General features: G+C 37.2%; 1 protein-coding gene and 1 long non-coding RNA gene across 3 annotated transcripts in view; both read left to right on the plus strand.

Moving 5' to 3' along the window:
- LOC134497916 (uncharacterized) overlaps positions 1-14,099 on the plus strand; it is an 854,438-nt gene that overhangs the window by 674,170 nt on the left and 166,169 nt on the right. The window lies entirely within an intron of this gene.
- STT3B (STT3 oligosaccharyltransferase complex catalytic subunit B) overlaps positions 1-14,099 on the plus strand; it is a 69,597-nt gene that overhangs the window by 23,338 nt on the left and 32,160 nt on the right. The window contains exons 3-5 of the mRNA XM_063303922.1: positions 3,257-3,544; positions 3,877-3,942; positions 5,762-5,861. Coding sequence (XP_063159992.1) covers positions 3,257-3,544; positions 3,877-3,942; positions 5,762-5,861 — 454 coding nt within the window. The remainder of the gene's footprint in view (positions 1-3,256; positions 3,545-3,876; positions 3,943-5,761; positions 5,862-14,099) is intronic.

Genomic DNA, 14,099 nt, shown 5'->3' on the forward strand with positions numbered 1-14,099 from the left:
TATGTGATATACAACCCACAAATAATTGCTTGTCGATTACAGAGGTATTTTGAGTTATCTCTGCATTCATATGGCTCTCTCCACCTATCCCCTCTTCTGGTATCTGGGTTTTGGTGCTTTGGTTTCTATAGTGGTTAGGTAGTTTCAAGGAAATGAGGAGAACTTGTCTATACACATAGGAGATGTGCTTAGACTCTGCATAGGCACATAATCCATATATTGATACATAGGTGATCACTCAAAGAACAGTAGCTACAACAAGTATATAACCTGTTTGTTTTTTGTCTTAAGGATAAAACTATATCTAAACACAAATATCCACTCCATGTGAGGGAGAAGAACATGATTGGAAGTGCTCTTATGCATTTGAAAGAGGCAACACTGAAACCACCTGATTGGCACAGCTGCTGCCAGGCAGAAGCAGTCCCCTCTTCCCAAAGCCAAGATTAGTTTCTCCCCCAACAACAACAAAAGGGTGTGAGTTATTACTGTCCTGCTCTGCCAGGAAATCCAGCAAAGGAGTACCCAATCCTTCCAGCCTGCTGAGAGAGGCAGGCTGACTGGTGCAGACCCCCTCACCTGTATCCACACCAGGATATCAGCCAGCCATTTGGCTACACCCAGCTCCTTAATGGACATAACAGCATCCACAGCTGGCTAAATTAGCCCACCTCACTCCTCCCAGGCCCTCAGTATAAAAAAGGGAAAGCTAACCTAGAGCAATTGTTAGGAAAGAAGGAAAGACTACAAACAGGTATTTTTAAAAAATGAACAGTATACTTTTGTAAAAAAAAAAAAAAAAAAGTAGCTCTATTTACAACTCTTGACCTTAGTAAAATTATTCCTTTATGTATTGTTTCAGTTTTATGTCCTGTGAACAAACGGACTTGGTGATTCACTTGAAGAAACAAAATGTTTTGGTTACGTTTTTTTCAATATCAAAGCTTGAACATCACCAGATGTATATTTCATAACACACATCATTATATGACTAACAGCTTGTCAAAATGTAACTGCAAGGCAATCAGTATTGACAAAATTTCAGAGAACTTTTGAATAAAGCTTTAAATAAAACAACAGTATAGCTTCTGTTCATGTCCTACTTTCAAGATTTTTTTTTTAATCCGTTCAATCGTGTCCAATTCTCGGAGACTGCCTGGACAAGTCCCTGCAGTTTTCTTGGCAAGGTGTGTTGGGTTTTTTTTTCCAGAGGTGGTTTGCTCTGACCTCCTTCCTAGGGCTGAGAGAAAGTGACTGGCCCAACGTCACCCAGCTGGCTTTGTGCCTAAGGCGGGACTAGAACTCACAGTCTCCCAATTTCTAGCCTGATGCCTTGACCACTACACCAGAATGACTCTCACTTTCAAAAACCCGGCCATCATAGCTAAGAAAATCATAGAAAAGACAAAGGAAATTACTCACGTTGCACTGTTGGCTGACAAAATAGATATAACCATAACACTGAAGATGTAGCCATACATCAGTGATATGGTTATATCTAATTTGTCAGCCAACAGTGCAACGTGAGTAATTTCTTTTGTTTTTTCTATGATTTTCTAGGTACGATAGCTGGTTTATTTTTTCCCTCCCATTTTAGATTTCATAATTACTGAAATTAACTCTCTACTACAGGCCTTTGCCACCGTTTAAAAGAAGAATACAGTGGTTTCTAAAGAGAACTGAGTTGACAAAATTCAAGAGGTTTTATACACTGACTACAAACAAGGTTTACCTTTCCTGTTTGTTATGATAGAGCTAATTCTAAGATTATACAGAAATCTGTAAAATAGAGTCTGACATATAGATACAGTATGTTCTTGAAATGTAACTATTTTTCAACCTACAAGTGCTGACTGAGAGATATATAAAATACAAATCAATGCAATGTATTACTTCATATTTAATAAAATGGTTAATAAAGTCAATCATTCTTTCTGCTGATTTCATCTTCTTAATTGAATTATTATATCGCACAGTATAGTTCCATCAGTTTTAGCAAGAAGTTTCACTAATATTTTCACTGTTTCATTGTAGTTTAGGGATACTTGAAAGAGCCTTCTAGAAACCAGTGCTGCATTTTCCCTTTTTTAACTCTTTATTCAATTTATATCTATAAAATACTAGAGCTGTGCTACTTGCTCCCAGAAAAAAAGCACACTTGGTTTGAGTAGTTGCAGACAAGAGCTGCAACTTAAATATTACTTAAGTTATTTGTCCTCATAAAGCCATCTCTCCCAGAACAGAAGATGATATTCCTATTTGTCAATAATGTTTGCCCTCTCCTCATTGCTTCTGCTTTCTTCAGTCAGCTATGTTTCACATTTTCTGTACGCTTTTATCCTGTATCTTTGTACATTAGGTTATGCCCATTTGAACATCTAAATATATCTATAGAAGAAATTGTGGAAAAAACCTTCTCAGTGGACAATTTTCTTCAATCTAGATATAAAATTAACATGCACTATGTTCTTGAAATTGGGAATAATACAGACTTGTTTAGCATCAGTGTCTTGCATTTTGTTATGAAGATTATTTTGCTACAATGTTGCACAAGATGTTTGACTTTTATTTTACATGGGTTGCTAAAATAACTCTTCTGCCTGGATTACTACTTGAAGAAGTTTCATGTTTTTATAATGCCAATTCATATAGTGTGTGTATGTGTATACATATCGAGAGAGAGTTTACAGCAGCCTTTCTCAACCTTTTGACCCTGGGGAAACCCTTGAAATATTTTTCAGGCCTCGGGGAACCCCTGCACATTCAGGCTCAAATATAGGCCAGAAGTTACAAAATTGTTATATTCGTTTCATGGGTAGGCCTGTGTTTATGCATTAACAGTGTCTTTAAACTAGAAATAATGAATGAAACTTAATGTGAAACCTGTGTTTGTTTTTTGCTGCACAAATACTCAATTCTGGGCCGAACTTGAGATAAGCACACAAAAAATTTAATTTTCAACCAAAATAAGACAATTTCTGTCTTTGCTTTTGAGGCTTTTTAAATAAGAAAAAGTTTGCTCACACATGTAAGAAGTTGAAAACTGCAACAAAAAATGTTTAGAGCATCCTATGGGTGGCTCCTGCTGCCACTGGTGCCTGGGCCAGCCCAGTTCTGAATCTCCTAGGCCCGCCCTGAGACAGAGCCCCCTGGGGAACCCCTAGTGACCTCTCACAGAACCTTAGGGTTCTATAGAACCCCGGTTGAGAAACTCTGGTTTACAGTATAGTTAATTGTTTTTTCTCTCCTTTCCTAGGTATACCCAGGACTGATGGTGACAGCTGGCCTTATTCATTGGATTTTAAATATGCTTAATATAACTGTCCACATAAGAGATGTATGTGTGTTCCTTGCACCAGTTTTTAGCGGCCTTACATCAATTTCTACTTTCCTGCTTACCAGAGAACTGTGGAACCAGGGAGCAGGGCTTCTAGCTGCCTGTTTTATTGCTATTGTACCAGGTTACATATCACGATCAGTTGCAGGATCTTTTGATAATGAAGGGATAGCTATATTTGCACTGCAGTTCACATATTACTTGTGGGTAAGTACTATTGTATAAATTCTGCTTACTCTTAAAATCTGAATGTGCGCAATAATTTCCTATTTTTTCTAATAGTCACTAGAAATAAATACAGCTAATACAGCTTTTCTACAGCCAATTGCTTTGCTTTTCAAAATAAAATGAGTACATGATCTTCAAAATATAGCTCAAACATTTTCTCTTCCATATGTTTCAAGAATCAGCTGATTTTTAAAGTCTTTTTCTGATCTAGAAAAAACGGTAAATTCTAAAAAAACATTCAAATAGACTGTATTATATTTGTATAATTTTTGTCTTTTCTGCTATAATTAAAACTCAGACAACTTTCTTAGGTGAAGTCAGTGAAAACTGGATCTGTCTTCTGGACTATTTGCTGCTGTCTATCCTACTTCTACATGGTAAGCGTTTGGTAGAATGTGAACGTGCAAATGGTCACATTATGCTTTTATGAATATTTGTGGGCAAGCTAAAAATTAAAAGTGAGCAATACTACTTTTCTCTTCGTGGTGGATTTCATCAGTCCGGCTGGTTCTCAGGAAGGAGGGAGCACGTTCCAAGAAGGGGGAAGAGATAAGAGGAAACATAGTCCAAGAGGTGATTGTGGGAGATCCAAGAGATTCAGAATAGCCCCATCCTAATGCTTTCCCAGGTTATTTCCCCTGAGGTTAGGTAGAGTTGCTTTAGTCTGGCAAGATTCTGTCTATATGACGTTAGCAAATAAAGAACTGAAGTTTGGCTGGACTGATTCCTAGTCATTCTTGGGCTGGGCCTGACAGTCTCTTCCTCTTTGCCACCTGGATTTGTGGAGGGCAGAGGTATTTTCAAAGTAAACTAAAGACAGCACAGATGGACATATCTGTTCTACTGAAATACAACTTCAGTTTAGAAAACTGGCATGCTTTTATTGTATGTTCTAATGCTGTTCTTGTATTCCTGAGTTAGCATCCTTAGCAGACATTGTGAGTTCATGGGTTTTTAAAGAAAGTCTCTGCAAATTAATTAATGACAGCTCTCTGTGGTGGGGTTGACCCATAGTGAGATGACCTTGCCTGCAGCAGCTGATTTTTTTCATGAGTTTTAGAGAATTACTAAACGAGGGTCAACAAGGAATTGATAACTGTAAGATATTCTTGGTATTACTAACCACCTTCATGCCCCTTTATTTGTTAATTACATTTTATTTAAATCATTGAAAGGAGATAGGTTTCAATTCTTTTCCCCTGTGTTGTTTCATAAAGCAGTATTAAAGTCATACTGTTCTATATTATGGAAGTATTGCAACATACAGTATTGACATACAGTAAAAACAAATGTTTCTTCAGTGAAGTCCAATTATAACCCTAGAAACTTTGTAACTATCTAAACAGCTTACCACAGCAATTGCTACTAATGCTGCTTTTGAACTGTTTTACTGATTATACACCTGAGGTATTTGAAATAAGCAAATTATCATTGTGTTAATAAATTATTTTAATAAAACTGCTAATTGAATTGAATAAACATTGTCCTTTATTTTTTTCTTTAAAGTTGCTTTACCAGGAAAATTTATTCCAATTGCAAGAGATCACTGGTATTCTAGCATGAGAGATGCTTGTAAATATATAGTTTAACGAATAAAACATAGCAATAAAAATTGAGATAAAAGGAAAGCAAGTAGATCTCAGCACCATTACTTAAAGTTGCAAATTTGTTCTTATAATGAATAGCTGGAATGAAGAATTGGAGTTGCTTCTGGGTCTGAAATTATATATGTTCAGTCAAGCTAGTCATGCTGTCCCCTCTTTCTGTGTTCTGTAATAATAATGCTGTCAGTGTCTTAAAGAAAATTGGCAAAACAATAAAATGGTACGTTTTATTCCAGAATATTTTAGAAACATAAACATTAGATATAAACATAAGATATGGTCACATTGGGATTTATTTATGAGCTCATATTAATTAAATTCATAGAGTGCTGTAAACTGCACACTGAATAGATTAAAAACTGTGTCAAAAGATTGAAATATATCATTTTATGTAATACTTCTGTGCTAACCTATTTTATATATTACTTAATCTGTTTTCTGCCTGAAGTACATCTGATTTACAAGCTTTTCTTGTGGCTCAAAATATCTTTTCACCAAATATAACTTGAATACTCAGTTTTCAGTGACTTATGTTGAAGATAACATTGTAAACGTACTATATCTTAATGCTTACTCTGTTCATTTTTCACAGGTTTCTGCATGGGGTGGTTATGTTTTCATCATCAACCTTATTCCACTGCATGTATTTGTGTTATTGTTGATGCAGAGATACAGCAGGAGGGTCTATATAGGTGAGTATTTTAATTTGATAATATTGGATGAAAAATGATTTTATTTCTTTTTGTTTGTTTTAGATATTTTTTCCCAATTTGCCCAAAGTTGGCTAGCTAGCCAGGAGCAGACCAGTATTCATTCATTCATTCACTCACACACACACACACACACACACACAAACATATTATTAAACATTTTTACAAGAATAAAAGATAAACATGAAAAAAAAATATGGAGAGTTTAGAAAAAGAAGATTAAAAGTGCAAGAAGCAGTATAGATAAAGAAAAAAGACATTTAAAGAAGTGACTTCCAAACTTCTTTACAGCAGTTACAGACAAACTTACTGTCTCTCTTCCCTCTTTAAGGTTACATTACATAATTCCCTTCTTCCCATATTCAATTCTTTTTAATCAGCAAATCCAAAAATCACTAACTCATTTTTTTTTTTCATTTTTAAGCAAAAAGTCCATAAAGGGTTTCCAGTCTTTTATAAAAAATACTTGTTGTTTTATCCCTGATCAAACAGTTAATTTTGCCATTTCTGCAAATTCTGCCATCTTCACAATCCACTCCTCCTCTGTGGGTATTTCAGTAGTTTTCCATCCTTGTGCATATTACCTTGCTGCAGTTACCATATACAAAACCAATCTTTCATAAGTCTTTTCTAATTGGCTGTTCATAAGTCCCAATAAAAAAACCTCTGGTTTCATCTGAATATTAATTTTTAAAATTCTTTGCATCATCATACGTATTTGTATCCAGTATTTTTTTGCTTTTTCGCAAGTCCACCATGCATGGTAAAATGTCCCTTTTCACATTTTCAGCATTGACTAAAAGTACCTTTGTACATCCTAGATAATTTCTCTGGTGACATATACCAGTGGTACATCATTTTATAGAAGTTCTTGTTGGCAGATTGCTGGGAAAGCCTTTGGCCCAGGAGAGATCAGAAAAGTCACACACCAGGCATTTCTATAAAAATAATTTTATTTACAGAAAGCGAAACATCTTTAAAGGCTTCTGCATTCTTTCAGGCTCTCAGTGAGAGCTGCTTAACTCAACTCTACATGCCTACTCAGAAGGGAAACAGAAACTAAAACAAGACCAGGCAAGTTCTTCCCCCCAGGTGCAAAAAATTAACATTTGAAAAGGGGACAGTTGAATTCAACCTCTTCATCCGGCCAAAATGATTAGTTACCATAGTAACCTTAATCTGTAGTAGAAAACATTGACACTCCCCTTTTTATACTACAGAATAAGATGCAAACCAATTTTCTTTGACAACTCTGTCTTTCCATTCACGTTATTTTAACATTATCTCCCCTTTGGTTTAACAGAAAGCTACCATCCTTCTTCCCGTGTATTTCCAAACCTAGGTTATTTTTTACAGTTCCAAGGCTTTTTAATGTGAAATGGCTTTTCATGCAGGCTTCAAAAATCAAGCCTTTGTTTTTCTGTTGGTGTGAACAGCAGCAAATCATCAACATAAATGCACAGATACATACAGCCTTGTTTGTCTTTCTTCATATATACACATGGATCTGCTTTTCCTTTTTCAAAACCAAAATTCTGCAGTTTTTCATCTAATTTTTGGTTCCAGGATCTAGCAGCTTGTTTTAACCCATAGATTGACTTCTGCAGTTCACAGACTAGATTCTCCCCTTTTTCATAGCAGGGGGTTGCTGCATGTATAATTTGTGGTCTAAATCACCATAGACAAATGCAGTTTGAATGTCATAGTGGTTAACTGACATTCCTTTGAGTGCAGCAATTTTTAATAGTAATCTAATTGATTCACCTTTAGTAACTGGTGCAAAAGTCTTGTCAAAGTCTAAATCTTTCCTTTGAGTGAACCCTTTTGCAACTAACCTTGCTTTATATTTTTGGATTTTGCCATCAGCATCCCTTTTCAGTTTGAAAAAACCCACCTACAACCTAGACAGCGTTCATTGGGAGGTAGATTTACGAGTTTCCATGTTTTATTTTCTTTCAAGGATGCTAACTCCTGTTGCATGGCAGAATGCCAATTTTGTGCAATCTCAGGTGGTAAAGCATTCACTTGTTTTGTTCTAAAGACTCAGGTTCTGTGAATATGTGAAAAGCCTTTACTGTTTCAGCCTGAAAACGTGATGGAGGAACGCCTTTATTACTTCTCTGAGATCTGCGAGGTAATACAGGGCTTAAATTTTGACTCCTATCACTTTCCTGAGAAGCATCTGTCTCATCAGACAGATCTTCAGTTTGCTTTTCTGGTTTAATGTCCTCATCAGGTAAAAGATCACCATCAGCAAGTCCTTGCTGTTCTCTTGTGGTGGTCAGATCAACTGGAGAGCTAGAGTTTAATCTCCCCCAGTTTTGTTCAGCAAAAGAAGCGCTTTTGCTAATTATTAATTTCTCTCCCATTATGAACCTGTAGCTCCTTTGGCTTTGTTCATAGCCAACAAAAATGGCTTTCTTTGTTGTGGGGCCTCCTTTCCTTCTCTGTTGTTTTGGAATATGAACCCAAGCAGTGCTACCAAACACTCTAAGATGGTTTACCTTTGGTTTCACACCATAAAACAAATGGAATGGAGTGTCCTGAATCACAGAGTTATACAATCTGTTTTGTACATAACAGGCAGTAGATATTGCCTCTCCCCAATACTTAAAAGATAAATGTGAATCTTTTAGCATGCATTCCATCGCATTTTGCAAGGTTCTGCCCTTTTTTTCAGCAACACCATTTTGCTGAGGGGTGTAAGGGTTAGAAAGAATTTGTTCTATCCCCTTTTCCACTAGGAACCTTTTGAATTTGTGAGAAAGGTACTCTCCTCCTCTATCACATTGGAGTGCAGATACAGGCCTAGGGAATTTTCTATTTGCCCATGTCACAAAACCTTTAAATTTCTCAGATGCCTCATCTTTATGTTTTAAGATGTAGATAAATGTGTATCTTGAGAAATCATCAATGATGGTCATTGCATACCTTGCTTGTCCAAGACTTGGAGCAAAAGGACCAATAATGTCAGAGTGTACAATTTCCAAAGTCTAGTTGTAACTCTGTCACTGTGCTTACTCACAGGAGCTTTTAGTGTTTTGCATTCTTTGCAAACTACACAGTCTAAGTATTTATCACAGGGTTTTATCATTAGGTCAGCACACAGCTGTGGCATTTGTGCTGTATACTTGAAATTAGCATGACCAAATCTCCTGTGCATCAAGTGTACACATTGGTCATGATATGGAGTGTTGCCAACTGCAGCCTTGCAGCTTGGCTTCCTTGCATTTTGCACAATGTACAAGGAGTCTTTTAATATACCAGTAGCACACAATTTTCCATTTTTACGTATCTCACAACCATTTTTCTTAAATGTTATGATATACCCTGTTGCAGCCAATTGTGCCACAGATAACAGGTTTGATTGTAAATTTGGCACATACAACACACCTTTTACAATTTCTCCCAAGCAGGATAAATACAAGTCACCTTGTCCCATAATTTTAGTCACAGACCCATCAGCTAAAGATACACTTTGTCTTTCAGTTTTAGACAGTGACACAAAAGAGCTTTTACAATTACATAAATGACAATTGGCCCCAGAATCTAACACCCATACATCAGAATTACCCTTCTCAGCAACCTGTGCAATTTGGGTTGTCTGAAGAGCCTTCTTCTGTGTTGCCCTTGTGTTCTTCTCTGTCTTTCTACTCTTGTGTCTCAAGGCACAGTCTTTCTGCAAATGTCCAGCTGAACCACAGGTGAAGCATCGCTGGCTGGCTAGCACTGTGGCCTCAGCTTCCTTTCCCTTCTTTTCCCTTGTTTTCTGGTATTGCAGCTTTCCAGAAGAGATGTGGGGGGATCTTTCCTCTCTCTTCTCCCATTCAGCGAGTAAGTGCTGTGTAACATACGATGGGGTGAGGTCTGCTTCAGGCATAGCCTCCAGGGTACAAATCAGTGTGTCCCACGTTTCATTCAGTGAGGACAGGAGGATATAGGATTTTGTGAGAGGTGTAAATTCCATCCCTCTCTCCTGCAACTCAACAAACAGCTGCTGAATATAATGCAGGTGCTCAGGAAGGCTATCTCCTTCTGCAAGGTAGGCTTTGTACAGCTTTTTCATCAGGGTAACTTTACTCCCTGCTGTTGCCTTTATATACAAGTCTCTTGAAGCGTCCCAAAGTTGCTTTGCAGACTGCATACCTCGCACGTGGACTAGCTGATTGTCCTCAACTCCCAGGATAATGGTGGCTCTAGCCCGCTCATCCTGTCTCAGCCATTCAGCACTGGGATTTTGGGGGGTTTGCTCACCAATTAGCAACCAAAGATTCTCTCTGCGAAGATACATCTCCATCTTCAGGACCCAATTCAAATAGTTGGTCTCTGATAGGCGCTCCAGAGGCATTGCTGAGGGCTGGGAGGTAGCCATGGCTTCTTCCTTCTTTTGCAAGTCACCTCAGCTGGCTTCTTTGTCATGTAGACCGGCAGTTGCTGGAAAATCTCCAGGTGGCTCCAAAGAAAATCTTCACAGGTCTTTGCTACCTGCCTTTAAATTGTGCATGAGGTGTGGAGCTGATCTCTCTATTCTCTCTGGGTTTTACTGGACTGTTTACTGGGCGCATAACCTGTTGGCAGATTGCTGGGAAAGCCTTTGGCCCAGGAGAGATCAGAAAAGTCACTCACCAGGCGTTTCTATAAAAATAATTTTATTTACAGAAAGCGAAACATCTTTAAAGGCTTCTGCATTCTTTCAGGCTCTCAGTGAGAGCTGCTTAATTCAACTCTACATGCCTACTCAGAAGGGAAACAGAAACTAAAACAAGACCAGGCAAGTTCTTCCCCTCAGGTGCAAAAAATTAACATTTGAAAAGGGGACAGTTGAATTCAACCTCTTCATCCGGCCAAAATAATTAGTTACCATAGTAACCTTAATCTGTAGTAGAAAACATTAACAGTTCTCTCTTAAATTATAACACAACATGAATTTCAGTCCTTGTAACCACATTCTCTTCCGTTGGTCCATTTGTATATTATAACCAAAATTCTTAGCCCATTTTATCATGCACTCTTTAACTTGTTCTTCTTCCATTTCAAATGTCAACAAAAGTTTATACATTTTAGCAATTGCATGTTCATCATTTGTACATAATTCAATTTCAATTCTGTCTTATATTGTTCTATTCCAGTTACTTTTTTGCCTATATTAAATCTTTCTCTTAATTGTCCGTATGAAAACCATTGAAAACTAAATCCCTCTGCAGTCAGTTGTTCTCTCGACTTCATCTTAAGTTCTCCATGTTCCTGCACTAACAAATCTTGATATTTTAACCATTTCTCTTTGCCCACTGTTTCTTTTCTATAAAATGCTTCTTGTGCTGAAACCAATAAGGGTATTTTCAGGCACAGCCTGGGTTTATATCTGTTCCGTATTCTTAGTATGGCATTCATAGTATAATGATTTTTAAAATCTACTTTAACTTTATCATACTATAAGAAACTATGCCATCCAAACCTCAGATTGTGTCCTACTGGTACATCCAAACAATTACTGTATTTCTGCTACTTGTTCAAGTTTTCTTAATGGTATGCAGCTAAATTTCTGGATTCCTAAAGAGTCATATGCCATCCTGAGCATACTCTGTCAGGGTGCCTCTTGTTGAGAGAATTTCTAGGTTCAGAATTATCAGCTAGTAATGAAATATACTTTTCTAGTAAGATAACAGTATCATGGGAATTTCCATATTGAAAGGAATAATTATACAATTGTTTATCGGTCTACACTTCTTAGCTGAAGTTGTTTTTCTCAATATAACAGTCATCTTCAAAGAAATTCTTTTAAATGAAACAGAAAAATGGTAACTAGAGCATTAGATTTAACTCTGATACAATGTATTATTTTATTGAAACCAGGAGGTTCTACTCTTTATCTTGCTAGAATCAGTGATTGATTGATTGATTGATTGATTGATTGGGTAATCTTTCTATCTTCTTTGCAATGTATTCATGTCATTATTGATACTGTATTTAATTTAATGGAACGTGATTGGGAATTTAAGATGAATATAAACCTGCAAAGCATACCAAAAAAAGTTAACACAAAGGGTCTGTAGACTGCCCAGCTTCCACACCTTATCAACCTAAAATGGCCAACTCAGATGAAACTGATCCTGGAATATTTTCACCCACACACCCCATAGATTTGTGTATATATCACATTGTGTGTGTTTGTGTGTATGTCCTAAGAAATATACTAAAAAAAAAAGGTCAGGACCAAATAAACATTAAGATGTTAAAACATTAACTACTGATCAAAATTAATTGCCTATAAAATTATACTCAATGTATAAATTAATCCCTCATCTACATATATGAGCATGCACACTCTCCACTCACAGAAACTCAAAGATTTGTAAACATGCCCTTCTCTCTGTACAGAAGAAACAGCCAAAAAAGAAAACAGGTTCAAAATGGGGTGAAGGGATGGGATAGCTGCACTGTAAAGAAAGAGGAAGATAGATAAAACTTGAGTAGCGTTAGGGCTGGGGAAGAGATGATAAGACAGGAGGCCCTAATTACAATGAAATAGTATTGCCAGTCAAATAGTAGATACTATTAAATACATACATGTGATGAAATTATAATTTTCACCTACTTCTTTGTGGTTTAATTTTTAAAAATATTTTGAAAGTTGTAGTTAAAGGAACTAAAACTCAAATTACTTGAATTTATCAGTGTGTAGCTCAGTTTGTAGCTCAGGATAAATCATAGCCTCGTGCGGCGCAGAGTGGTAGGTGGCAGTATTGCAACCAAAACTCTCCCCACAACCCGAATTCAATCCCAGCGGAAGCTGGATTCTCAGGTAGCTGGCTCAGGTCGACTCAGCCTTCCATCCTTCTGAGGTCGGTAAAATGAGTACCCAGCTTGCTGGGGAAGGTGACTGGGGAAGGCAATGGCAAACCACCCCGCTATAGTCTGCCAAGGAAACATCGCGAAAGCGGCATCCTCTCAAAAGGTCAGACATGACTTGGTGCTTGCACAGGGGACCTTTCACCAGCTCAGGAGAACACTCCAATTTCTTAATTTTTAGCTTGTCTTTATATATTCCCACCACCCCAATACTTTTGTTGTCAAGATGGTAATAATCTTGATAACACTCAATCCTCATTATCTGCATGGGTTACATTCCTGAAAACCTCTGCGGAAACGGAAACTGTAGTTTTTGAAGAATGGGAACATGTGATCTATTATTAGAACCATGTAGAGTTGTTAACAAAGACTGCAAGAACAAGAATATGGTTTCCCTTGTTGTAGCTCTCAGACTTTTTTCCCTACTGGGCATGGCCACGTATAGCCGCATTGAGACTGCATTTGATGAAAAATGGGTTACACTTTTATAGAAGCGTGTAAGAGAATCTGCGGAAACAGAATGCACAGATAATGAAGATTGAGTGTACTGCTATTTCAGAGCAAATAGATTAGGACCTCCACAAATGCTTAAGAGAGATCCTGGTCTACTACACTCCCTGAGATATTTTCACTAGAGAAAGTGATAGAGAGATCATGGTCTACCATTTTCACTAGGAATACCAGGATCACTACAGAAAGTGTTAGGCCAGGATTGCTCTAAAGGTTTTGATGTATAGCTAAACCCACCACTATAACCATCTGTCAAAACTTACTTCCCTTCTAACCCCTTGGTAGGGGAAACAGTTGTTGCATGTTTTTCCCACTTGCTGGGGAATCCGCCGGTCCCTGCACTTTAAATAGCAGTCTCCCAGGAAAGTACTAAGACAGTAATGTTCACTGGTCTTAATACTGAGAGAGGCCAGTTATGTGGACAGAACAAATTTAAGCTAAAATGCTCTGTGCCTCCTTGTAGACTGTAGAAAATCGTAGAGAAATAGAGAATTATCAATTATACTCCGGTATTTGGTGACCCAAGATTTGGAACCATAGTGCTAATTATGCAAAACATTCTACTGTGGAATTCTCACTATTTTTAACTAAAACTTGTAAGTCAGAAAATGATTTTTGCACTATTAAAATTGTGTAATGTTTAAATTGTTAAGTCTGAGAGAGACCCACTGCCCATTTTGCAATTCAGTCACCTATCCTTGTGGTTAATTGTGCATTCTAAGCAAAAGTATTTTTTGAAAGCATCAAAACATAATTAAAAGGGTTTTAACATTTTTTCTTAAATGAGTTACCACAGTGGGAATTTATGCAGTTAAATGCCTAAGAAGAAAGATTTGTTGTGCTTGCTCAGTTTTTAATTTT

This window comes from Candoia aspera, chromosome 4 (genome assembly GCF_035149785.1).
Source record: "Candoia aspera isolate rCanAsp1 chromosome 4, rCanAsp1.hap2, whole genome shotgun sequence".
NCBI lineage: Eukaryota > Metazoa > Chordata > Lepidosauria > Squamata > Boidae > Candoia > Candoia aspera.